General features: G+C 37.2%; 2 protein-coding genes across 3 annotated transcripts; one reads left to right on the top strand and one right to left on the bottom strand.

The window, feature by feature from the left end:
• The first annotated feature begins 2,248 nt into the window (after window positions 1-2,248).
• LOC148999653 (cell division control protein 2 homolog A) lies at window positions 2,249-16,914 on the top strand. 2 transcript variants are annotated; one of them, XM_089139076.1, is made up of 9 exons: window positions 2,249-2,460; window positions 5,531-5,557; window positions 5,640-5,824; window positions 12,673-12,793; window positions 13,167-13,340; window positions 15,045-15,208; window positions 15,303-15,390; window positions 15,474-15,527; window positions 15,951-16,914. In XM_089139076.1, the coding sequence occupies exons 2-9, from the start codon at window positions 5,549-5,551 to the stop codon at window positions 16,038-16,040; spliced, it is 885 nt and encodes a 294-aa protein (XP_088995202.1). In that variant the 5' UTR covers window positions 2,249-2,460; window positions 5,531-5,548; the 3' UTR covers window positions 16,041-16,914. The 2 variants fall into 2 exon arrangements, with proteins under 2 accessions (XP_088995202.1, XP_088995201.1); XM_089139075.1 differs by having other exon boundaries at window positions 5,511-5,557; window positions 15,951-16,913.
• A 902-nt stretch (window positions 16,915-17,816) lies between these two features.
• LOC148999652 (benzyl alcohol O-benzoyltransferase-like) lies at window positions 17,817-21,305 on the bottom strand. The gene is made up of 2 exons (XM_089139074.1): window positions 20,784-21,305; window positions 17,817-19,141 (listed from the first exon to the last, which is right to left on the bottom strand). Exons 1-2 carry the CDS (start codon window positions 21,237-21,239, stop codon window positions 18,206-18,208), a joined length of 1,392 nt encoding a protein of 463 aa, XP_088995200.1. The 5' UTR covers window positions 21,240-21,305; the 3' UTR covers window positions 17,817-18,205.
• Window positions 21,306-27,747: the final 6,442 nt, after the last annotated feature.

Here is a 27,747-nt window from a genome sequence, read left to right as displayed (position 1 = left end):
TGGTTTTTTCAACTAGGATAGGCTTTGTAAATGCAAACCTTAGCACAGGTCAAGCTTCATTAAGATTGAGAGGCCTTGGGGTGTTACCTTTTATTTAAGGTTTCAAAAAACTTGAAATTTGGGAACGATGCATTTTCATTGTTCTTTTAATGTGAGGTTTTTCAAGGCCAGTTAGGGCCAACAGGATTAGAGTCAACTAGACCTAACCTTGTCAAATTAAGGTCAATCAAAGTAGGCTTGGGTTGGACTAAACCCAACATCGTAGGGACTAAGTTGAGACTTTTTCACCTTGAGTCAAGGTTAAGGCGAATTTGGGCCGCCCAACACGGTAATATTTCACCCCTTGTTGTACCCGCGGTCCGACATGTCGCCTGGTGTCGCCATGTCAGTGCCTGGCGAAACCGGTGACACAATTGACATGTCGGGTGACTGTTTTCCTTGATTCTTCTTCTTCTTCCTGCTTACCTTGTTGAGCACTTGCAGTGGAAATGGAGCTTGACTGCATCAGCAATGTGCGTGACGAAGAGAGCATGTGGTGAGCACTCGAAAAGATCGTTGTGCTCCACAAATCGCCTGGCCTCCGCTATGGCCTTTGTCATCACGAACAGATTTCTCAGCCGTTCAATTTTAGGTTCAAAGCACTTGAGCTGTGTGAACGAAAAGCGAACAATCCTTTCATTTCTTGTCTTCTCTGTGTTGAACTGCTGATACATTTCTTTTATAATTTCTTGCCTCTTATTCACTCATATCTGATATGATCGGAAGATCCGCTAAACTGAGATGTGTGGCAGTGCGATTATCTCCGATTTCATTCTTACTTCTCTGATATATCGCCGACACACGGTACAGTGGTTGTACCATTGTCTATGCTATGCAACCGACATAACTACAGTCTACAACATAATATCAATATCGTTATGCTACGAAAATCGATACAGATAATACAATACCGATACCTAGAATCATGATACCAAAACCCTAAGATTATTTTAAAAATAAAAATAAATAATAAGAAGAGGAAGAAGGGAAAACACCCTTGGCTAGGTGGTTGTGAAACAAATTTTTTTGTCATCTTTAGACCAATCATGAGGACTGGGGCACATACTTGTAGTAGATGGGAAAAAGGTTGGAAGGAGTGGAAAAAAGCTTGAACCCAAAACTTTCTTGAACTCACTATCTATACTAGTGAGTTTGCCGCCAGCCACCGACACAACGACATAGGGCGAAATTTCAAACTACTTTTTGAGAAGATGGGGAAAGCATGCACTAGAGAGACGGTGGATTGGGTTTGAGGGTTGGTGAAGGAGAGGCAGAGAGTGGAAGCGGTTTTGGACCCGAGGCTGGGACTCGGGGATGACTTGGTGAGTGAGATGGTAGAAACAATGCGAATTGGGTACTTGTGTACAACCAAGTCACCAGATCTTCACAAGGACATAAATTTTCCGGTGACTGATAGTGATCTTCTTATCCCTTTCAATCTAGTTCTCTGCCAAAGTTCCCAAACCCTAATTTTTCTGTGCTCCGATGGTAATGGAAGCGCATGTAAGATTTGCAAGGTTAGCAGTGAAGGGAAAAGAATCTTGCCCTCAATGGATTTTCTATGTTAATCCACAGGAAAAACTTCCAAGGAAGATGAAGAGACGAAAAAAAAAAACCTTTGTTCTTGTCCCAGATCTGTGATGGCTTGATGTCTACCTCAAAGTCAAAGACATTGTCGAGAAGGTTGCTACCCGAGTTGTCAACGATAGTCCTTGCGTAACCTATACATTCGGAGAAAAATTGACCATTGATGATATATCGCCGATTTCTCGACAATATGTCGTCGACTTATTGCATATGTCATGTCATTGGGGGAGTTGTGTCGCCCCCTAGCGACTGGACGATAATTCGCTCACACTTTGTACAACGGCTATAAGCACATCTAGGAAGGGTTTGGATCACCTCCCTTACCGATGATATTTGATGACCACAAAAATATAAACCCACAAGAGATATGCTGTGGATCCCACCTTAAAATTTTTTTTGTTATAGCTTTTTATGTCACAAGGCGTTAGGGGTGAAAATTTGCTTTTTGTCATCAGCCTTTTCAGCCCCGAGATAGAACAGTTTTACGGTTCCAGAGTAAAACTTCCCCGCTTACCTACTCAGATTTCGGGAAGTAAAAACCCAGAAGGAAGGCGGATTTGGTCAAAGATTCTACGACTCAGGTCAGAATAAAAGCGAGCAGCAGATTCACACTCACAATACCCAAATAGAACAAAAGAAAAACAATAATACCAATTGCATCCTGGTCCTTTCCCTACTCGCGCAGTTCATGTCTTCTCCTACCTTTGTTTTTATTCTGTCTCATCTGTTTCCCTCTTCTGTCATTCTGCAACTTCCGGCGCAAATCTGACCACTCACGGTCAGATCTCGCCTGCACTCGCAGAATTCCGGCGGTTTTCACGGCTGCTTTGTTTAGTAAGTGCAGACTAACTCTCTCCGTATTTCCCAATCGCATTGCTTCGATGATGTTTGTTTCCGTTGTTCGAATTAATAAATTACAAGTCTGTAGAGACGAGATTGTTGAAGGTTTGCTGATAGAATTTTTTTAGTCTGCTAAACTGTTTTGAAGTAAGTTACAGAAGTTAACAGCAGATGATGTGTATTATAGGATTTGGGGTTTCATTAATTTCCAGTCTTAGTGAAGGTCTCTGGAATTCTGATCCTGTGATATTTGTCTTTTTAAGAGTCTTAATAAGTCAGTATCTCTTGTGCTTTCCACATAAACTATGTTGGATGTACTTATGTTGAAGTTCAAACTGCAAATGCCTCGTAAGATCTTTTCAGTTATTTTTATCTCGTAGGAAGTAGGAATCCACAATGCGGTTTCCAAAAGCAATTTTCTGAACTAGTATCATCGTGTGTACTTCTTAAATTAGATGAGGTGGAAGGCTTATGGTTGAATGATGCTGATTTCTCTTTGGGTAGAATTTCTCTTGTTTTTCTTTCTACTTTCGTTGACAATTATAAGTTACTCCATTTTACTGTGATTGTTGAGACACATGCAACGCCGCCATCTTCAAATTGAAGAGGTCACTTATCATTTAGTTGGTTGCTTTTAACATCATTTAGAATATGCTGTGTCCATTTTGGATTACTTGCATATTAAAGAGGGAAAGTGTTTTTACCTTTACATATTTTAAAATGGAGAGGAGTCCAGCAATCTACCAATTGTCAAGATACTGTGTAGTCAACAGGTTGGCCTCTTATTGAGTGATCCCAGTCATGCAAGTAAGTCTTTTTAATTGAAAAAGGAGGAAAAAGGGAGCCTTAATTAGCTCATGTATGTGCTTTGGTTATTTTATGTGTACTTGGTAGACATGGCTACTAGTTCATGCCATGGATCAGTCACCAGTTGTGTACTTGGTAGACAGGGATACTACCGTGGATAGCGGTCCAGTTCAAAGTGGATAAATTTGTGGAGCAGATACTCTGTTAAACAAGAAATTTGAGGTTCAAGGTGTGGATTTCTCATTGTCTGATACTATTCAATGTGTTTTACATCCACACTGCTTTTCCCCCTTATCCGCAAACTAGAATGGACTTTACAACAGCGCTGATGCTCCTTATTTGCAGTAGAGAACCTCAGAGATGTTGAAGGATGAGATCACAGGACTCTTAAGTGACTGTATGCTCTGATATGATGAAACTTGGAGTGAAACGATGAGAGAAAGGAAGCAGAGAGCCACGATTTTCGTGTGGAAGCTTCACTATGAATTGGTGAAGACTCCAGGAAGTAATTCAACTATTTATAGATCAATTTACAAGTGTAGGTTAACTAGGAAAATATCATGGAAACTTAATAGGATTTTAAACTCCAAATCCTGTTCATTCTATGACTCCCAGCCTCCGTAATTTTTGATGGTTTTACTCTTTGTCTAAAATGCCCTTTTAATGTGGAGGAACTTCCTACTCTTTACAGGACTTGGCTTCTTGGTATTTGTTATCCATATAACAGTCAGGTATGTTGACAACTTTACATTGTAGGAAATTTTTAAATAAGGAAAAAGAACGAGGAATAGAAGGACGAGGGAAAGAAAGAAGAACAGAACATATAAATGCGTAGGCTGTTGCAAGCTCAGTGCCATAATTTTCAAAATATTCCTGTTCATCTTTGCTGCAACTGAACACCATTAGAAACCTACTACATCATAATTTCATCTGATGCAGAGTCAAGGTTCAACGCCAGTATGTGTGCAAGGAGAAGATTCATCCTAGAACCAGACCTGAAGTAAGCACCTACATCCAAGTTTTGGGACCAGTTTTAGTCCAACACTAAACCAACAGTTTTGGTCCAACACTAAACAAACAGCTGATGAGCAATAACCTCTCTCAGTTCTTCACCGCACCTTTATGCCCTTGTTCCATGGCAGGGCCCCTTTACAGTAGTCAAATGTATGGAACAATTTGACTCTCTTGTTTCATGAAAGGGAGTTGAAGAAGATGATATACACTTGCAATCTCGATTCAAGTTATGGTTATAGAAAGAAATTAAAGAGTGGCATTGTTGACATCTATGTCTTACATGACTGTCTTCTGAAGGTGTTATGAGCTGAGGAAGTATTGAAGCCCCAGGCGAGGCAACTTGATATGAAGCTGGTGAGAACAGAAGACATCCGGCACCTACTTGTCCTGTAGGATTTACTAGTAGACCAAGGAACACACTCTCTAACCATTGTCAAGGGCAAGGCTGTATTGGGCAACAGTTGTAGGATGAAGTTCTACAATTGCAACAATATGGGTACTCTGCCAAATTTCACACCCAGCAGTGACAAGATCTATAATACGGTGATATTATTGTCTTTCTGTACTCTAGTTTCCTTGTAATTATTCACCATTGGTGGCCTGTCCCTGTAGTCTTCTATTATTAGTTTAGTTTGTTGTATTACTTACTAAGAGTCTGATAGCTGGCATTGTCAATATTATTACAGCTACTTCTTTGGGAGGGTTCATAATGCCTGAGAATTTTTATGGTCCTATCTTTTCGATTCCATGTTCAACGGAGACCTATAAATGCCCTGTATGGAGAAGTGATATAATCTAGATTGAAGAAACTAGAAGAGCTAGGGGTAGACCTAAAATAACCTTAAGAGAAGTGGTGAGAAAGGATATGCATATCTTAGGCCTTGTATGTAGCATGACCTCAAACAGAGTTGATTGGAAGGCAAGAATCCATGTACCCGACCCCATTTAGTTGGGACAAGGCTAATTGTTGTTGTTGTATGTTTACTATGTAATAATGAGATTGTCGAATTTACTAATTCTTTTCATGTTTAATTCTTCGATAATAGTTGTGTCTTACACTTGAATCCTTGTTCATATCATATCTGGGTAGAGTTTAAAATATTGGTTGAATGCCTTCTGTTTTGTAAGTGTTTTACTCTGGCATCTGTACTTGTGCATGTTTAATTGAAACTATAGATTGAAATTATGGCTCTTGTCGAATCTTTCTGACATTTGGCTTTCAGGCTTGTCTTGAGTGGTGAAGCAATTTAGTCAGAAATTAATGGACCAGGTAGTCGATCCCCTTATTGCTGCTTGGCAGATTTATCTTTTTGGATTTCTATTTTTTTAGGTTAAATTGTTAATTTTGGCAGTATGAGAAAGTTGAAAAGATTGGAGAAGGAACTTATGGTGTAGTTTACAAGGCTCGTGACCGTTTGACCAATGAGACTATAGCTCTTAAAAAGATTCGTTTGGAGCAAGAAGATGAAGGGGTGCCAAGCACGGCAATAAGAGAAATTTCTCTCTTGAAGGAAATGCAGCATGGAAACATAGTCAGGTTTTCTGCAATTCCACTTATTTCCTTTATCAACTGTATGGTTCCCAACTATCTTGAATGATTTCTGGAGTCTGGAGTCTAAGCATTCCAATTTACAGAGGGTTCTCCAAGTAGGCCTTGATTTGTCACATGGCTTGTCAAATGGGTCCATAATGTTATGGACAGGTAGACCCTAGGGTCTCCTGCTCTCATATCAAATTGTGTCCCAATCAGAGTTGGTGAATCTGCAAAATGAGGTATCTAAAATTGAAGAACCACATAGAGGGGAGAAGGTATACGTCAAAAAATGGAGGGCTGAAAAATAAAGTCATTTATGTACATGGAGTTATTTTATTGAATATGAGTTTGAAATTTGACTCCTTGTCAATCCAAATAATTATCTAGATTTCTCACTATTGGTATTGTACAATCACCACTCCATGTGGTGTTTATAGGTCCTGCTTAGAAACCCTCTCCAAGAGAAGGGTAATCATAGAAAAACTTTGCCATGACATTCTCTCATCTTTTGATCTGTCATTGTTACATCTAAGTTCTCATTAATGAGTTTCTAGTCTTATCCTCTATATTATTATCAACCATACACCTCAGTACCTATTATACCATATTATGATTTGTCTACGGTTGGTTGCTCAATTTGATGCCACACATACTGTATAACCGGGCTGAATTTACCTGTCCAATGAAACTGTCTAAATTTTGTTTGTATATTTCAAAATGCTTAGCATTCAAAAGGCATTTCAAACTTCATCATTCATGGCATACATGTTCAAAGAACACTCTATTCATCTCACATTCAAAAGGCATTTCAAACTTCATCATTCATGGCATACATGTTCAAAGAACACTCTATTCATCTCACTTTCTTTCTTTCTTTTTTTCTTTCTTTCTTTCTTTCTTTCTTTCTTTCTTTCTTTCTTTCTTTCTTTCTTTCTTCTTCTTCTCTTTTTTTTTTTTTTTTTTTTTTTTTTTTTTTTTAATTCGACATAAAAATGTTTTTGCAGTTGCACATTTTCTTTATTTGCAATTGATGTTTTACACTTTCAGTATGGGGGTTGAAGAATTCTAGCACATAGTTCAAGTATCTAGATTCATCATACTGTATCAGTATAGACTACAGTCTGAATTCTATAAGTTAAAAAAAAAAAAAAATCTGTCTTCACTGTACCAAATGATATACAACACAGGTAAGATATACTTAATACACCTCCTTCAGGCTTGTAAAGGAGTCTCCTTGAGTGAGATATGAGACAGGGATCAGCCAACGGCCTTGGATTCTTCTTTCTCTTAGATTTGAGTTTGGGAAGTTGTCTGGCATAAAAAGTGATTCTTATTTTCATCATTTAAGCTGATCTTGGGGATTTATACACTATGGTGCTCAAATTGCAAACAAAAACCAGTTGAGGAAAAATAGATATGGTTTTGCTTCTTTCTTTTATTTATTTTTGGTTATGGATCATTGGATTAGGTAAACGTGACTCAATTCCTTGCATCTCAAGTAGTTTGTTTCAGGCCCTAGGGGTAGCATATTACTGGATATGAAAATGAGTTTAGAGTTTCACCTACGACAACAACAACACAAGCCTTATCCTAACTAAATGGGATAGGCTGCATGGATGCTTGCCATCCAGTATCAATTTTTAGTGCAAAAATGATATGCAATTGATTTGAGTTTCAAATTCTATTTTTCCTATGTGCATAGCTGTTCATTGTTGAATCCATTCCTTTATGGGATACTCATGTACTGAACTGTATCAAGGTAGTGATAGCAATAGAATTAAAAAGAATCATGGTTCTATATAAGCATGTTCATTTCTTGACCATTTTCATGCATACCTGTATTGTATCTTGTCTATCTGATTGGATATAGACATATAGTATCTCCAATGATGTTAACCAGAATCAGGGCCGAAATAGGGCCTAGGGTAGCATCCCCATACCCTACGGCCCTCTAGTACCAGCAAGGGTATTTGGTAATTTTTCTATTTTTCAGTTTAGTCAACTTAGGGTTTCATTAGGTCCATTGTGTTTGGGGGACCCTAGATCTACTTTTATTTTTGAGTTTGAGTAATTTGTTAAGTGATTGAAGAATTCTTATTAAGTTAGGATTTCTAATTTGTAAGGTAATCCCCAAGTTTTCTTCTACTTCTTGCAAGGTTTTCATATCTATTCTTAGTTTTGTGAGATATGAAAGAGTCCTTGCATGATATGAGTCATTGATCCAAGTAGGAATCTTAGTATGATTTGCCTTCTACAACAGAGTCCTAGTGTGAGTTCCTTCTAAAGGCTATAAAAGCCTCTCTACAATGTAACAGATCAGATTATGATTAATGAAATAAAGCTGAGAGTTGAAGGAGCAAGAGTGAGAAGTCATGGGTTCCCATGGAGGGAACTTGTGGCAGCCAGTAATCAAAGAATTCTGTGGAATTTTGGGAAGATCGAATGCCCTAGACCTTCTCCATTTAACTACCAAACCCCAACCCCAAACCCAGTCCCTTCCATTCGCACCGTTCCACCATTCCCCCAAACCCTAGTTCATGTGGTTTCAGCCCCCTCCCCCATCGCAAGTCACCTTCCCACTCTCGCCAACCCTGTGGCAGCCCCTCAAACCCTCACTAGCCCCCTCCCTTCCAGCCCTTCCCCTTTTTCCTTTCTTTCTTCTTCTTCTTCTAAGCTTGTGGCAGATTCTGAAATTTCCAGATTTCATTAAATTCAGAACTGCAGCCACACCATAATTCTTAGATTCCCCGATCCCCTTGACGTATACCCACCCCCTTTAGGACTTAGATTTTGCCTCCTATACCCCGCCATCGACCCTAAGTTGCAGCCCCCTCTTCCATCTAACCCCTAGAAAATTCTTCAATTCATCTTCTTCTTTAGAAACCCTAAAACTTCAAAAACCCTAAATCTCCTTAACCACTCATCTAAACCCTAATCCCTTCTGGAATCAACTTCCCTCAACCCTAAGAGACACTCGACAATAACAGTAACCCTAGTTCAAACCCTAGAAACCCTAATTTTCAAACCCTAGATTTAAAATTCAATTCAGAAATTGAAAGGACAGCAAAGTTGCAGCAGGTATATATATTTATACCTAGTTTCTAAACCCTAACCCAACATAACCCTACCCCATTCACAACCTTAGAACCCCCTACTCGACTCAATTCCCTCAACTGTAGGGAATTACGTAACGTAAAAGACTGCTAGTTCACTTGAAGAGGATCCTGAGAGTAGCCCTAGATATAGGGCTTGCATCAATCCATTAAACCCTAGATCTTGGTTCACATCAACCAAAGTACTCTTAATGCAATACCCAATATCAATTCTGTGAACTTTGAAATTACTCGAATCGTATATTAGTATTTTATTTTTTGCATAGTTGGAGCACTGCTTAAACCTTTGACAGGTGTTCAATGAATGCAGTTGTTCAAAGACCTTCCTGCACCATTGGGGTATATTTGTTTTACAAATAATGATAAGGATAGATTGATAATGTTAATGCTAATGATAGTGATAATTTTCAACCAATGTTATCATACTTTTGAGTACTGGTTTACACCCTAAGTTGATTGTTTTGTCCTTATTGTTATTTCTCTGTTTGTGGTTTACAGCTTTGTCTTTACTTTATTTGGTCTCGGAGCTGTGGTTGGGGAGAGTTCTAACCATCTTTCCTATGTTTCTGATGTAACCAAGGTTGGACCCCCTAAAATTGGGCCAAAAGCCAAACCCAAAAAAGGGGCACTTAAAGCTGGCCGAATACCCCAGGGGTATTTTGATCATTTTCCAAACCCCCTTTGACAGAATCCCCTTGATCCAAGGGTCAGGAATCTACTTTCGGTTTTCTGTTTGAGTTTGTTGTTTAAGGGTTATAGTCCTTTTAAAATTATGTTGAGTTAGTTAATTGTGGATAAGACTCCTTATCTAGAAGGGGATTTTATCTTTTAGAGTTTGTTTATTTCTAAAATTAGTTGTTTGAGTCCTATTTTAGTAAGTGTTTGTTAAGTAGTAAGATTGTTGGAATTCCTATTAGATAGGGAATCCCAATTTGAGTCAAATTGTCTTGTAATTGGCTATAAATAGCCTATTTATTTCATAGAAAAGCAAATTGGATTATTTGAGTTAAACAGAGGCTTGGGCCGTGGGGAAGGAAACCCTTACGGCCTGGGCTGGAGAGCAATTCTCAAGTTCAGTTCTAGAATCCAGCAATCATTCCATTCCCTCAATAGTGCACACACAATTCATAGCAGTCAAGTAAGTTGAATATCATCCCCTTCCCATCGCACCTTCCCTCTTCCACTTCCCCTGTCAGTTCCAGCTAGCTCCCAGCCTTCCCGCACCCTCTCATCACCAGCAAGGCCTCCCCACCTCCACTCAGTTCTCTGATTTGATAGAGAACAGAAAACCAGAAAATATTTCAGAATTTCCTGCGCTTATAGATTCTGAAAACCCTAATTTCTGCTACCAATCAGTCCCTAGCAGTGCTGGTTCCTATCTAGGGGTGTAAATGGATAACTGAAATACGCTTTTGAATTCGCATCCGTATCTGTCTAGCGGTATCCGAAATCCATCCGATCACTACTAGGATGCAGATATGGTATACCCCTTTCCTATCAATTATTATACGTCCGATAAAATATCCAATTAAGTTACTTATTTGAATTTATTTTTCTTGTTTTTATAGTTTTTTACTTGAGATATGTGACTATTTTTCTAGATTTTCTACTAAAGTAACTTTTCTTAAATTTTGAATCTAGCCTCACAAATAAAATGGTAAAGATGTCAATGGGTAGTCGAAAACTTCTATTCAATTTGTATTCATGCCCATTTAAAAGAATCTACTTACAAAAATAACTATCTTATTAGCATCCGAATTCGAATGAATCTATCTGAAAACCAATAGGATATTATTCAAATCCGTCCAAATATAATAGGATGCAGATATGGTCTTACCACTATCTGATTCAAATCTGATCCGCTTACACCCTTATAATCCTATCTAGAAGATCCTAGAAATCTAACCCAAAACCCTGGGTTACATTAGCTCCCTTGTCTGCTAATGTTTTTAACAAGCTATCGAGTGTTTGACTGCTAGATTTAACAGCAATTAGGATAGAAATATTCAATTTAGTATCCGAGCCATACCAGTGTTCAAAAGTCTGATCAGCCTGGCTTTTATTCAAAGCTTGTTTGATAGTAAAGAAGTGCTGGAAGTTTCAATCTATTCAATGGTTGGAGGATAAGATCTCTTTCACTGGAATTGAAACCTAGTTTATAAAATAGAAACTAAAACCTATAACTAATAAGTCTTCAGTCATTCAATGCTGTAGATGCAAGTAGACCCCTCCAAATCTTCTAACAGTATTCTAATTAAGACCAAAGGAGCTATGACACTGTTCACATGAACAGTGTCCTGGCCTCTTTTTGGCCCTTATAGAAGACCTGCTGATCAGGTTTGACTCAGTTCAGTTGGTTCTAGTGAGGATGATATGATTATGCTTAGATTCTACATCAGCTGTTCTCTTAGAAAAAATTTTAGCCTCGAATCTTATTAAGTGTGTAGGGCTGATCTTGTGTGGTGGATGTCAAATTTTTTCCCAAACATTCTTGAAGCTCCTTAAGATATGATTGTCATCCAGGATGCGTGGAGACCGTCCTTCGAAGTACTTAGGTGGAATAACAAATTCCATATGCCTATTTTCCACATCATTCTTTATGTCCATTGGGTCATCAAAACTCTTCAAACTCAAGTTCATTTAGTTCTTCTTTGTCATTCATACTCTCTTCAGTGGCTTCTTCAACCACTTTGTCAACTGGATCGTCCATGGGTTCAATTTCTTTGATGTAAATCTCAAATATTTCAATCATCAGCAACCAGCGTATGTTTGGGTAGAAACTGTAAGAATTTCTTCAACATTGACCTCATAGATGTTATTTTAATGGTGTTTTTACACTTCTTCAAGGCAGTATCAATATCCAATTCATCTCCAAATTCTGGTTCACACCAATCTATCTGGAATGGATTCAAAGGTTGTGCTTACTAAGCCTACCTTCATTGAATATTCCATCTTCAAAACTCTTGACTTTTTTTTGTGGTGGCTTCCATTGGGGGTGTATGATAGTTGGGACAAATTTCAGCCTTATATCCATTATTTATGGATTGGTCTTTCAGTAGAACCAAATTTGGCAGCCAAACACAGGACAGCTTGGAAAATTATATTAAGATCATTAGTAGACAATGATGCATAGGATGGAGAGAATTCTGCTCAGCCAAAGCCCTGATACCAGACAACATAAAACTATGATAAAGGATGATCCTAGCTTTAGCTTTATATTGATAAGCCGATCTTCACCTGGTTCAATGCTATGGATGGTTCAAAGAATATCCTGTTGAATCATAGTAATTGGTAATGTATTTACCTAGTTGATAAAGGTTGCAAGATGATGCATAAAGGTTAATTTGTTAGAAGATTGCTAAAATTTTTCTTTTCAATCCCCAAAAAAATGAAAATGATCTGGGTGGGGTTAGGGGAAACGACACGAATAGCTAAGAAAAAATTACTTATAGTTCCATTTGACTCAAAACTCTCTCCATTCAAACTTTTGATTAAATATTCTGCATTGTTATGAATATTAATCTCCGAGTATATGTAATCATTAACATCATGTATTAACGTATGGTAGATGACTAATTCGATTTGACTTTCTGGTTTCTGAGACATTTTTAAAGCTGTTCATCAGCTAAAAGTGGCCTGTATTTGGTCGACTTAAGTGGTTCTTTTCTGTCTGGTTACTGTGACATTGTGTAGCATATTTCATTTCTTGGACCAAGTTAAAACAATTTTTGGCAACAGGTTGCAGGATGTTGTACACAGTGAGAAACGCTTGTATCTTGTTTTTGAGTATCTGGACCTTGATTTAAAGAAGCACATGGATTCCTGTCCAGAGTTTGGTAAAGATCCTCGTCTAATAAAAGTGGGTGAGATCTTTCCTCCTTTTAGAGATGAATTTGTTCTTTGCAATTTTAAACAATATATTTATTACTTTTAAACCTGGATAGTTTCCACAGTTATGGTGTTGTGACATTTTTAGTCTAGGGTTGGATTGTAGAGGTTTAGGACTGTGACAACTCTCATTGGTCATTTAGTGATATTCTTACTTGGATTACAAGCTATTCATTGACTGATTATATTCATTTGCTAGGCTTTAACTTTCTGGTTATTGATTCTTCATTGTTGTTTCACCAATTCTTGACTTGCCAGATAGTTCTCAGTATCGTGAAGAATGATCACTGCGGGGAGTGCTTCTTGTTAACTCTCATGAAGTAATTTTCTTTCTTTATTTACAGACATTCCTGTATCAGATCCTTCGAGGAATTGCATATTGCCATTCTCATAGAGTTCTCCATCGGGATTTGAAGCCTCAAAATTTGCTGATAGACCGCCGCACCAATGCGCTGAAACTTGCAGACTTTGGACTGGCAAGGGCATTTGGTATTCCTGTGAGAACGTTTACTCATGAGGTACTACACGTATTTTAGTTTCCCAGTATTTATTTCTAGTTTCTTTTTGCTTGAGTTTAGATCTGTGAGTCAAACAGTATAATATCACCATTCTTAAATAATTAGGGAAGTAACATCAATATGAACTTGAAATTGGCATTTGAACCTTTTTGTGCCTCAAATAGGATCGATAAAATCATAACAAAAGCATGTCTCTTTTGTGTAACTATAATTCTATACTTAAGGCATACCACCTAGATTTAACTGAATTTTCTTTTCTTTTTTGTCAATGTGATGGTTAAGTGCTTTTCTCTTGTTCCCCAATCAATAATCCTCCATCATCGCAGTTACTCATTTTTATTTGATTCTCATATGGAAGAACAATATGTAAGTGCCTGGCTATTTACCAGGGTATAGGTGTGTTTTCAGAGTCTGAAATAGACTAGGCCTGCTTTCAGAAATCTTCAAACTTCCCCGTTTTCTCATCCTCTATTTCACTTGAAATTCAAAGTAGACTTCCATATATCTATGATTATTACTCTCATGAAGTGTGAGAGTTAATTATGAATTACATATAATGGAAGCAGTCAATATAAAATTTAGTAATTGAAAATCATTTTTGTGAAGTGAATCTAAAGTCCAAACACTTTGAAGGTGTCTGTGTTATGGATGCAGTTTGACAGCTTTCATGACTGTTGATCTACAGTTTACAGAAGTTGCAGCTTTGTACTGAAAAAGAAAAATGCTTCTTCCTTCATTCTTAAAAAGTCCAGGCTACTAGCCTGGATGCAGCATAGACTGGCATTACTAGGAAATGGTCCAACTGGCTAGGCTTGATATTCTACAACTGAATGCAATATAAATTACTTTAGGAGGTTTAGCCTGCAGATTTGTAGTGCTTTTCTGATCTTCTTGTCTTTCACTTCAATCTTTTTATTACAGAGCCCCCCCCCCCCCCCCAAAAAAAAAAAAAAAAAAAAAAAAAAAAAGGAAAAAAAGGAAAAAAAGGAAAAAAAGTAAATAAATAAATAAGGAAACAAAAGAGCAAAACAACCTCCAGTTAATTGCATACAACTGCTTATCTGGTTGAAGCTTTCCTTCCAATTCTTTTCCCACCTAGCTACTCTACCAGCCAATTAGCTCTTTCCAATAGCAATCCTATGCTGCCTCTTTTTTTTTTTGGGGGTGGGATTGAACCATTAAGAAATTGAAAGTTTGTAACCACAGAAAACCTGTACTGGCTCTTATTTACACCTAACTCGACCCAAAACTTAAAACCTAATTTCAGCAAATCTCTTGTACTGGGGGTTGGTTTTATTTTCTTGATTTGCAAGTTAATTTTATGAAAGATCAGTTTGATTTTTAGGTATGCCTGTGGGAGTTACGTGTCTAGGACTCTCTGTAAATTGATGTTTTGTGATGATTTTCTGAAAGCACAGAGAAACTTAGAACTTGCTATAATCATGACTAACAATTTTACGAAGCTTTTATTTTTATAAAGCAATTGCGATTTGCAAGGGTAAGTTTTAGTGGACTGAATGTGTATTTTAGTTGTTAGATTAGCATTCAGTGTAAGCACTTTGACAATATGTATGAGTGGTTGTACTGTATAAACCATTTAGTTTATGTGAAAAGATATGCACCACCTTTGTCATCTCAAAGCAGCAGATTTCCAGTTGCTCATCAGTTGGTCCATGTTTCTCATACCTTTAAGCTCCTATCCAGGTGGTAACACTTTGGTACAGAGCACCAGAAATTCTCCTTGGGTCTCGCCATTACTCCACTCCAGTTGATGTATGGTCAGTGGGTTGTATATTTGCTGAGATGGTGAACCAGAGACCTTTGTTTCCTGGTGACTCTGAGATTGATGAACTGTTCAAAATTTTCAGGTGCCAGTGCTCACTTACCAGTACACCCTTCTTTTGTGTACATTATCCTTCTTCCTTATGTTTTTTCCATTTACATGTGTTTTCCTTCCTGAAGACTTTTGGGTACTCCAAATGAAGAAACTTGGCCTGGGGTGACTTCGTTACCTGATTTCAAAACTGCCTTTCCCAAGTGGCCTCCTAAGGTGATTGGGGTTTTCATGTGGGTTTTTGTGAGTAAATTTCTGAAAATATGTAGAGAGATTTAAACAGTGCCTCTCATATGCAGGAACTGGCAACTGTGGTCCCCAATCTTGATCCAGCTGGAGTAGATCTACTTTCGGTAAGTTTGGTTTTTGGGTTATTCATATAAACAAGTTAAACAACACTAGTTGGATGACTTGAATTTAGGCACACACTTGTAGAACATTGAATGAAGACAGAAGCATAAATTTATCGCAACTTTTGATCCAGAATTTCACACCATTTTAAAGGCAATTTTCCGGTCAAAAAATGCTGTTGCCTTCCCTTTTTTGAGGATGTATAATCCCCCAACAGGTTTTTGAAATGTTAATGGTTGTTCACTTAAATATATGCAAATAGAGTCTTCTTTAGTTGCTATCAGGACATTCTCTAAAACCATAAGATGGAGTTTGACAATTGATCATTAAGTACATTAACAATTAGACAAAATAAGGAAGAGTTGTCAACATTTAGCTTCAGATTTGTGGCTCCTATCACTTATATACATCATATAATTGTCCAGAAAATGCTTTGCTTGGATCCCAGTAAAAGAGTCACTGCACGAAATGCTCTTGAGCATGAATATTTCAAGGATATTGGGGTTGTACCTTGACTACCTCCGTATATCTTCCCCAGCATATCATTTCGTCAACCGAAGAGGGGGAAATGTTATTAGATTTGGCAATGTTTTGCAGGTGTGTTTTCTTTCATTGTATTTTCACCCCTAATTTTGGTTTAGATCAAATTGAAGTAGGGTGTTTTATTACTGTAATTTCAAACTCTAGTTTTCCTTGCATCTTTTGCCATATTTGAAGTGAAAACTGAACCATGTATGCAGATCTTGTGGGTGCTTCTTAATTTTTCTGTCTATATGTTGTGTAATAGTAATTCAAATAAATTGGTCTTGTGAAATCCGGTTAAGAAGACAATGGTGTTGCACTATCGTGTTGGATTGAATAGATATTTCATATTTCAATTCCTATATCAACAGTCTTTCCACTAGCCGCTCCACGTTGGTGGCTTGGGAGCTGGGAGAGGGGGATTGGTTGGAAGTGCAGCATTCCTTGACCCCTGGGATTATAACCAGGTACATGAGGCTCCTGCCACTGTGGGGCTTTGGCAATCATAATGTATGCAGCTCTGCCCCTTAACAGATAGGCTGTTTACAAAGAGAGAAAATACTCCCTTGGAAAAGGACTTGATAAGTCAAACGGTTGCCTTTTTGGGCTATATGAATGTAATTCATTTGGCATGTCTTTGAACTCTGATTGAGAATTAAGTTTACTTGCACAAGGGATTACCAAAAAGAGGAAAATTTTCACTTGCACAAGGTGCTACAACTTGATCAAATGCTTGAGCAAACTATGAGAAGGTTTCTCTTTCGTTTGCTGGATACTGGAGAAAATTTGTGTCTGTTAATGATTTCTGGATTCCTACCGCGCCTAATTTTGTATTTGATCGACAAAGCTGGAAAGAAGCAACGTTGAGGTGTTGTCGGCTTTGATCATCAAAGCAATTGATGCTGGAGATTAGCTCTTCTAGGTCTCAATTTTCTTCAGCCAGATGAGAAGGAAGTTATAAAATTTCATCTAGGTTTGATAATGCCTGGTGTTCGTATCATTATGTATTCATAACAAACATAATTCCAGTCTGAAACCAGACTATACCGAGTAGCATTAGATCTCCTCTTTCTAATATTGTACCAGATGCAACTTGACAGGAAATTAAGCTAACTTCTCTAAAGTTGCATGTCTCTTAAAAAATAGAAAGCAAGTTTCAAGGTAGCTAGTCTATGTTGGGTGCTTATAAAATTCTTGATAGTCTCTGGGAGCAGGGCTCTTGTGCTAACGTTTGTGTCTCCATGTCTTCATGCGAGTTCCTATAAAAGATAAGCTCCTTCTTGTCATAGTGCATTGAACCAAAAAGGAAGCACTCCTTTGGCTCTCATGCAGGCTTGTGAGCTGCACTGCTGGACTGAGCACTTTCCCTACATTGTGTGTTTGGCAAGATCATGGGTTGTAGCCCTTCTTGCTTGAATATTTTATGACCAGTTAATGCATACCCATGTGTTTTGGGAAGAATTTTGGATGGTTCAATTATTACTCATCGGATTGAAAATTTCAATTCTAACCCAGAAAGGGAATAACCAAACAAGTCTAGCCTGCCAAAGAGACCATTCTCTAAATTGGCATTGGCCTAATTAGATGAGCTTGAAGCTGGTTAGACTGGGTGATTACCCTATTCAAATATTCACGATCAAGAGGTACTAGATTCTTTGATAGGTCCTGACAGTAGAAGGAAGGTTGGAATGTCAATAGACGTCTATTATTGTACCGAATTCACTGGACCCGCCATTTGGGGAATGTGGAGAAGGTTGGTTGGAATGCCAATAGACGTCTCACTGTACCCACCATTTTGGGAATGTGGAGAAAGCTGGTTGGAATGCCAATAGATGTCTATTATTGTATTGAATTCACTGGACTCACCATTTTGGGAAGGTTCAGTGTCAAAGTCATTGAATGAACTATGCAATGTACTTCATCTGAACCTTTCTGGTTCAAACCAGAGTAAGATGGATGGGCTGCAAATTAGTTTTAACTCAACCAAAGAAAACTCATGGCATTTCAATCATCGTCCATCGTCATACAAAATTAACTAAAACCCATTAATACATACACACAGGGAAGAGGAAAAGAAGAAAAAAGCACCCACACATCCTGAAGATTTTTTTCCTTCTGGGGTCAAGATCCCCATCTAGGATATTTAAAAACATGAAAGCTACAAGGCAGATACGATGAAGGTGGTCTTACTATTGTGGCTCTGATCCACTGGAGGTTCCTTAATCATGCTGTCGATTTCTGTCACAAACCTCTCCATCGCTGGTCCAGGCAAGCAAACTGGCACCACAACTCCATCTTCTCCTTTATGGTTCCTGAAAGGTATATAGAAGCTCGCCACTCCAGGAATTGCCCCTACACCTCCCTTGGCTGCTCCACCGTATACAGGATTTCCCCACCCGAAATCCACTTCTCCGAACCCGGCACGTACCAGATCTGAAACCAGATATGCCCTCACCACTGCGAAATGAGGCCTACCCTTCGTTACCATCAGATCTGCTAAAGATCTCATGTATTCCTCAGTGACTTCGCCTTTCGCTTTCTTCACCAGCTCCAATGCATACCCTAATGGATTCTTACACAGTTTCTCCGATGAAGATATCGCCACCGGAAAAGCAAATGCATTGCCATAGTATCCCGCCGGCAATGGCGGTTGGAATTTGGCACGTGCGTTGACAATACATATCACACGCACATCCTCTTCTGGGTCGGGTTGGATAGCAATTGTACGACATCGCCAAAGACATGCCGTCAACACCTCAAATGTGGAGCACGACCGGAGATGAGGTGGCACGTGCTTTCTCAGGGCAGCCACCTCAGTGGGCCCGAAGAAGAAAGAACGATGGGCCATGTCATCAAGAGGGATGAGTGTACCCTTAGTGTCAGGCACGTCATCGTACTCGCGGTGTGCAAATGTTACCTTTGGTGGGTCCCTTACACAAAGGAGTTCCCTGGCCCACACGGGAGGCACGGTCAGTGCCTGGCCACGCGCTATTTCACCTACGGCAGACATGAATTGGACCAAACCGGCTGCATCACTCATGGTGTGGTTCAACCGGAGGGCAAAAATGAAGCCACCACACATCAGACGGGTCACCTACATCCAAATTGAAATAAAGAATTTTAGGGTCATTAGATTATAACAATAATACATGTAAGGAATTTTGTCAGTTTCTTGCTCTTGAACCTTCTTGGTCGGTTCATTATGTTTCTAGATGCACTAACTCTGCAACCGATATTCTAGCTAGGAAGGTCCTTTCCTTGGCAAGTAGGATTGTTTGGTCTAATTCCGTTCCTTGGTTTCTTGAAGCTTGTATTCAAGATGTCTTGGCTATTTCTCACAATTCTTCTAATTAAAGATCTTTTTACCAAAAAAAAAAAGAAAAAACAATTGTGGAGTCATATTAGCTGATTTAAATTTATCAAAGGATCATAGTAATGGTAGGTGATTTCAAGACAACTCAGTCCCACTCTAGGGATCTACCATATCACCCTGTGGTGAAGATGTCAATCTAGGGGTACAAGTTTGGCTCTAATGGTCTAAACCTATCTCAACCCCATAAGTTTAGGCTTATAATTGTAAGCTGGGGCCGAATCAAAGTGAACTTGAGTACTGGTCAGGGCTAAATTAGGTTGGCCTTAAATTATGGCTAGCAGGTCGGATTGAATGCTTGATAAGGATTAATTGGCTTGATCTAGCAATAAGATAAGAATCAAGCTCGTATTATCACTGGGAATCAACATCAAAAAATTTTAGAAAAGCAACCAAACCTGACTCTATTATAGTTCTTCTCAACCCTAAAGAATTTTTCTTTGTTGGGTAGAATTCTCAACCCTAAGAATAGGCATTTGGTATATCAAATCAAATGCCACACTATTAAAGGTATTGATGTTACCCCTCATGGGATGTTCGACATGAGAAAACAAAATATAGAGGACAAGAGGTAATTGGAAGTTAGGAGCCAAGGATTTAAGGCTCTGTTCCTACTTTCCCATTTTTTGTGCTTCTTTCAATTAATAATAGAGGGGGTTGGGGGTTGGGAGTTGGGGGGAGAGAATTTGATTTGTGTTTGATCCAATTAATATCTTAAAACTCAGAATTTTTACATATTCCTTATATATAGCATGATTAGAATCATGTAAATTTTATGGTTGTTGAGAGTTTAGGAAACTTCTTTTTTTCTCCAAAAATGTATTGGATAAATTACATACTAAAAATAAATAAAATAAAAATAAAAGATAACATTAAAAGGAGGAGAAGAATGTTATCCAATCTTGTGCTTCTGCATGAACATAGGGTAATTTATATGACATGAGTGTCAATTAGGGATTTTCAATTTCTTCTTTAATTTCATATTAAAAACTGAGAGATCAAAACGGATCCTTATATATAGAAGCAGTGCATGATTATACACTTTACTCATATCTAAGACAAATATAGTTTTTAAGTATTTTTTTAATGTAATTTCTCATGATTTCTTACTATATATTTCAATTTTTCTACCAAAAAAAAACATAAAAAAATAATGAAATAGACTCTGGAGTCTTCAAAAGAAAAAAAAAACAAAAAAATCTTCAACCATAAGTCAGTAAGACCAATGAAATTGTATTAGAATAACTAGGAAACCCTCCAATAAACAATTAATTATAATTTTTTTTTTGGTTAACCTAATTTATTAGAATATTAAAACCCTTATAAATTTTGACCAAAAAAAATACCGTTAACAGTAATAAATTACCTGAATCAGTAAGAGAGGGCAATCAAGAACACCACCCGATCCAGGAACATCATAAAGGAGCTCCTCCAAGCAAGGAAATGGTGGTTGAAGTGCTTCACCAAACTGTTCAAGTCTTACATCGGCGTCAGCCTCGATGAAGACGACACCCTCGCCGGTGCATTCCACCACCAGCTTCCTTCCTGGCCTTTCCCTGAGCCTACCAGCAAATGGGTAGTAAGATACCAAAGCTTCTGCTATTGCCTTCCTGATAACCTTCACTGGATCTTGTCCTCTCATGGAAGGCTCATTCTTGTAAAACTGTATCACCGGAATTTGGAAACGTAAACCTTCTTGGTCATCAATGTCTGAGAGATTCTTAAACTCATGTGGTGTGAGCCTTGCCGGTGCAACCAGCTCCGGCTCACGCCGTCGAACAGTGAACTTCAAGGAAGCTAAAGATGAAGAAGAGGAAGCCATGGTACTGAAAAATGGGTCTTTGTTGCCGGAGATTGAAAAGAGAGTTGAAAGAAATGCTGATGCTGCTGCTGTTGCTGCTGTGAATTTCTATTGTGGTGAGGTTAGGCATTTATAGTGGATGGGGAAGTGAGAATGCGAAACCACTGGGGGGACCTGGTGGAACCGGTGAGTTAGAATCGGTATACGCGTGTCATGGAAATGTGGAATAATGAGAAACCCAGAAATTACAACGCGAGCTTCTTGGGTGTTACAAGGTGACTCCAAAGCGTTTTTTAATAGTCTTATCTTCATAATTGACTTCATGACTTTCTTCATTCTTATAGGATATTGTCTCAAGTGTGAACTTTCAGACTTGACTAGGTGTGGAAGCTGAAGAGGATTTCTTTTAGCTGAGATGAGACAAGGCTCCGGTAGCTCATGGCACTAGTTTAATTGGTTAATTTTCTCATAGATTGGGTTGAGGGAGAAAATGGTTCATAACCGAACCGAATCAAACCGAACCGAACCAAACCAACTCATGTTGGTTTTAGGTTTATGTCGATCAGATCATTCCCGTATGTGTCATATCAAAATAGTGAAAGGGGGTGTCAATTTGCAATCTGAACCGTTAAAATCGAACCGTATCAGTCCCGTTATAACCCAAACCTAATCTTGATGGGTCGTGTTTGGGTTGGTTTAGACCAGCCTATATGCTACCCTGTTAGTTTTCCTATAGTATATTTTTAGCAAGGTTTTAGAGGACTAGTTCTATTAAGCCCGTTAATTTTTTTTTTTTTGAGAGATATTATTTTTCTAATAAGATATAGTTTTGAGATGCAGTTTTTTACTTAATTGCATTCACATTCATGAAACATTCATAGGTTCAATTTTGAGCTTCACTAGTCTAATATATTTCGAGTTAATTTACACCCAATGCCATAAAAGTACATTTTTTTTCTTCTTTCTTCAAATGCTATTTATTTTCTCTTCAAAATCTATTGTTAATAGTGAATAACAATCATGCAAAATGGGCTATAATAGTCTTTAAACCACCACAACTCAGAATACAAACTGTTACCAAACTCACCCAAACTACACCAAAGCGACACTATTATTTTGCAAATGGACTATGTTTGGGCTTGGTGTTTTTCAGTTCGAGAGCGTTAAGTCCAAATTGAAACTGCCCCAAACTGGACCTTTTCACCTTTAACACCATTGGGGGTGAAAAGGTCATGAGTTCAACTCTCCTTTTTTTTTTTTTTTTGGGTAGCAAACAGACAGGATTAAATAACCTGCCAATAGGATCTCCTCCATTTTTTGGGGTAGATCTAAAAAGACTTGCAAAGATTCCTCTAAAGATGTGGGTCTCTTCATAAGTTAATCAACAGAGCATAATTGGACTCCCAACATACATGTTGAAATTTGATTCCTCCAGTGTTTCTCAATTTGTCCTTATCGCATACACCATTCTCGCTATTCTCCTTTGTATTTTTGCATTTGGCTTCAGCATGTTAATATCTTTGAGAGAGTTGAATTTCACAAATACATGAAATCCCTTTCACTTCCAAACTTGATTCCTTTAGGGCCTGTTTGGTTATATGAATCCAGAGATTTGAAATCTCCGGATTCATGAATCTGAGAATTATACCCGTTTGGTTGTAAAAATCTCTAAATTCATGAAATCTAGAGATTCACCTTTTTACACTAAAAATGTGAATCTGTAGATTTATGGGTAAGGGGTGAAATCCAGAGATTTCAAAAAAGCTATACATTTGCACATTCACAAAAATCACGTCGGTCAAATAGTTTTTTAGGATGAATCCATAGATTTCATTTCACAACCAAACATCTAATTTTATAAATTATAACTCCATAGATTTGAAATCTCTAGATATTTGAAATCTCCAGACTCATGTAACCAAACAGGCCCTAAGAGATTGTTTGTAGCTCAACTTCCAAAATGTTTGTTTCCGTCGCTCTCTTCAGGGGCGTAACCTCGCCATTTGGCCCCCCCCCCCGGATTTTTTAAAATTTGTTATAAATTCCTTAATTTTTTGGTTTTTATGCTAATTCCTTTATTTTTCTTCAGCTTTTTCTCTTTCTACATGTGAAATGTCACTATTTGGCCCCCCCAATATTGATAACCATTTTTAAAGGTAATATAATGGATATAAATGTCATTCCAAATTAAAAACTAGTTCCTCAATCCCTATTTATTCTCCTCTTTCTTCTCTCTCATGTTTTCTTTTTATTTATTCTCTTATCTTTTTATAAACGTGGGTTAAGGAAAATTTTTGAAAAAAAATCTTATTAGGTATTCAAAATTTCATTCCTAATTAAAAATTAACTCCTCAATCCGTATTTATTCTCTCCACTCTCATATTCTCTTTCTATTTATTCTCTTCCCTTTCTATAAGTATGGGTTAAGGAAAAATTGGAAAAAAATCTTCTCCACAATTAGGTATTCTTTCTCTTTCTCAATTTATTTATCGTTTCTATTTTTTTATTTTTTTATTTGATTTTATACTATTTGTTTCTTTATTTCTTTTACAATTTTTGTTATTTGATTTTATACTGTGAATAAAATGTCTATAGTTAGTAAGGTAAAACTACCATTGGTTTGCATCTACTAACAAAGAAAATTTTGGTTTGCGTATGACTTTCTAGGGTTGAATTCATGTTTTTTTTTTGGGCTTTAATTTATCTATATTTGTCAAAAAAAAATTATTATCAATAATGGGCCCTACAAAATAAGCATTAGTGCTTCCCGACGGGAAGGTTATCTGGATTTTTATTCTTCTTTTCCCATTTCCCCCCCCCTTTTTGGTGCCCCCCCCCCCCCCCCCCCCCCCCCCCCCCCCCCCCCCCCCCACCCCCCCCCCTCCCCCTTTTTTTGGTGGCCTTGTGCCCCCTCAGGCGGGTAGTTGATTCAGACTCTCATAAATCTAGGAGATGAATTACGGGCGGGTGCGGCGGTGCCACTTACTATTTAAAGTGACTAACGTGTCCTGAAACTGCGAAAACGTCATTTAATCAAAGAGAGAGAAAGAAAGAAACCCAGAAACGTGAAACGCGAAATGAAGGACAGGTGGGGGACCAAATAATAAATGAATGAGTGGTGAGAACCATCAGTTGGATATCAATCATTTTGAGTTTCCCACTATTAAATTCATCATATAGGTTCTGAAATTAAGTTTCTTTCCCTTCTCCGTTTTGGTTTGTGTGCCATCATTATTTGGGTTTTTTCTCGGATCATCCAGCAAAATTGTAAATTTCTTTCTTTCTTTTAGAAATTAGAACAGTAATATCAAAGGTTAATCTTGTGAGTGTGGAGAGAGGACTGTCTTTCTCTCAGATTATGTGGTGAAGAAATATTAAAAAAAACACATTTGTATAGAAGATTTCAAATCTAGCCAAAATTAAGGTGAATTAGGTTCTCCTAGATCACTACAAGAAAAAGGGTTTTGCGCTATGATTTTTTGTAATCGTTGTCATATATCTATTTCTCGCCAAATATTTTGTTCCCTGACGGCTCTCGGAAAACTGTCATAAGAAATGAGTATACGGTGACACAAATAAAAATGTCGTTGAAAATTAATGATACTTCTTGGGATACTTATATTGGTTTTGGAGAATCGTATGCATAGTTTTAAGTATTAGAATCATATCTCTCTCTATTGGGCTATATATCATATGTTACTTACGCACTTTAGTAGTATCAATATTAAGCCAATATCATATCAATTGCAAAGGCTAGCTTTGGCATAATGTGTCGAGGATATGGATGTACAATCGCAAACGAAGAAGACCACAAACAAAACACATAAGAGGAATTTAACATAGTTCGGCAAAACTTAGCCAATGTTCACCATAGAGAAAAGAAATTCCATTATTTCCAGGAAACCTCACATTATTCTCACACCTCACAAAATGTTACCCTTTTGTTTCCCGCAATCCCTATTCTCGAGATGGATTCATCAATCTCGCGTACAGGGATTGATATATTTAGGTTGTTTCACATAGATTATTTATAAGGAAATTTAAAACCTTAATCCTAATATAATTACAATTTTAACCCAGTACTAGTAATTGATTTAAACACTGTCTCAATTACAAATACAACCAAATTATAATTATATAGACTCAAAAAAATACAAGTCACCCAAACCCAACATAATGAAATATTGAATATTCCACCAACCCTATCTTTTGAAATTGGTTTTGTAATAGATTTTGATGAAAATTTTCATTCTTTCTCATTATAATTAAATCACTAAAGACTTACATGACGAGATTTGTGAGTCCGGATCTGCGACCCCATCGGGGAGCAAAGTGCTCCCCGACAACTTTTCCACCCCATAATACCGGGGGGCCAGGGGGATGATGGGAGTTTTTTTTTTTTTTTTTTTTATAATATTTTTCAGCTATGGGGCTCACCAATTTTGTGGTGGTAAAACCATCAAGATTTAAGATTTGTCACCTCAAAATCTAACATCTCATTATAGGGTTGATTGACACGTGTATATATTTTTGTTGAAGAAGACGAGAGAGTGAGTTTATACTATTCACACTTCTTTTCAAATCAACTCATTCATAGGCTCATTGAACCAGATCCTTAACCCAACCGAAGCTATAAATACAAACAGAGACCAATCCAACATTTTATCTGAAATTGAAAGGTATGTTGATTCAACATTTTAATGATCTCATCTTTAATAATTCTGGCCAGTCATTTGAAAAGTATCTTCTGTCAACTACCATTTTTTTGGAAGATAGCCAGCCATGGCTTTCATTTGTGACTGCTTAAAAAAAGAAGAAGAAGAAGAAGAAGCTCACCAAAAAGAAATTTGCTGGTCTCTTTCAGTTTAAAAGTAGCCCCACTCTCATATTCTTCCTTCCTCACCCTTTCATGGATTTTTCGAAGCAGCATCTAATAAGATGGTATAGATCTTAGTCGAGTATGAAAACCTCAATTCCATTCAAAATTCAAAATTCTTGATTCAGAATTCTTAGATGAGGTCAGTCAATTTCGCAGAAAAAGAATATGGAAATTGAAAACCTCTTTATTCAAAGTGATTTGTGGAGTGTTTTCCTTCATTCTTTCCATGAAATTTACTTGAAAGACCAGCTGACACACTAAATGAGATTGAGCGGAACTACAAGATTTATTTATTTATTATTTTGTTAATTTTGATTAATTCTTTAATTTTTTTTAATTATTTATATAAAATATCAATATTTGCACTCCCCCACAGTGAAAACAGTTTTAGAATAAAGATAAAAGGATATAATGATATACATGTCATTCTTATTTTTTACACGATTATAATTAAAAATTTTAAGGAGAAAACAATTAACTCCCAATTAAAAATTAATTCATGATCCATAAATTTTTTCGTCTTTATTTATTCTCTCAGCTTCTCTCAACTTTCCTCACACAAGACTAAACAAAAGACTTGGATTTAGAAAATGTAAACTTTTCTCCTAAATCTTCTCTAAAAGACCACGATCAAGTATTTTTATTTCTCTCTCTTCTTTTTTAGTTTAGTTTCTCCCTTTCTCTCTCTATTTTTGTCTTTGACTCATTCTCTTCTTCTTTTATTTATTTATTATTATTTATTTTTATGTTTTTATTGTCTTTCCTATTAATTACTTATTTTTATTTATAGTTGATATGAGAGAGCATGCATTTTTAACACAAAATCAAATTCAAATTTTAAATTTAAACCCAACAAAATACAAACTCTATCATAAAATTCAAAACACAACAAAATATGAGAGTTTGTATTATTTCTAGAGTTCTAGACTCTTAACACCTGTAACATTGGATTTGTAATAAATGTTTGTCCCCCTCTCCAGTGTTGAATCCTGGGTCCACCCCTGTGAGTTTCCAACCATAAAAAGATATTAATTTTAGAAAGTTTTTATACTGGGGTGACAGATTCAGAGATTCAAAAGCAGAAATTTTATTCCTACCATTGGTAAGTTTAACGAGAGCATTTACAACACGGCTCGAACCTCATAACTTATGAACAAATCAACCTTGTTCAATATTTATGATTGTAACATTAAATGAGGTGTACGTGAAAATGAAATTTCAACCTTCATAGGACATGGTTTTATGTTTGAAAGGTATCCGTAGATACTATTAAAGGCAAACCCTAGTACTGTTTCTAAATTAATGATTGAGCTAATTAAATTTAGGGTAATTTTCATCTGGAACCCTGAGGTTTGGTTCAGATCACTTTTAGTCCGAAAAAAGTTCTCCTTTGCATATGGCTCCCTTGAGGTTTCTAGAAATGACTATTTAAGGACAAATCATAATTTAATGACCAAAATACCCTTATGGTGCAATGGTCAAGATTGTATCATTTATGTCATTTCGATCTAACGGTTTATATTAAAAAGACAAATTATGATTACAATTTTAATATTTTTATTTTATATTCAAGGATCTTAAGAATTCAAATTTACAAACTTATACCCTGATTGAAATTCATTGAAATTTCATTCCCCATTTCAGACGGGA

Source organism: Hakea prostrata, chromosome 11, assembly GCF_041222555.1.
Source record: "Hakea prostrata isolate BN-2017 chromosome 11, UWA_Hpros_2, whole genome shotgun sequence".
In the NCBI taxonomy this organism is placed as follows: Eukaryota; Viridiplantae; Streptophyta; class Magnoliopsida; order Proteales; family Proteaceae; genus Hakea; species Hakea prostrata.
This window is presented reverse-complemented; position numbering and strand designations above follow the sequence as displayed.

Bases quoted from the DNA above. Each gene is read 5' to 3' on its own strand.
- LOC148999653 (XM_089139076.1), top strand. The intron at 12,794-13,166 runs GTGGGTGAGATC...CTTTATTTACAG, and splicing joins AAGATCCTCGTCTAATAAAA to ACATTCCTGTATCAGATCCT. The intron at 13,341-15,044 runs GTACTACACGTA...GCTCCTATCCAG, and splicing joins TGAGAACGTTTACTCATGAG to GTGGTAACACTTTGGTACAG.
- LOC148999652 (XM_089139074.1), bottom strand. From the start codon at position 21,239: ATGGCTTCCTCTTCTTCATCTTTAGCTTCCTTGAAGTTCACTGTTCGA. The intron at 19,142-20,783 runs GTAATTTATTAC...ATTTGGATGTAG, and splicing joins GCCCTCTCTTACTGATTCAG to GTGACCCGTCTGATGTGTGG.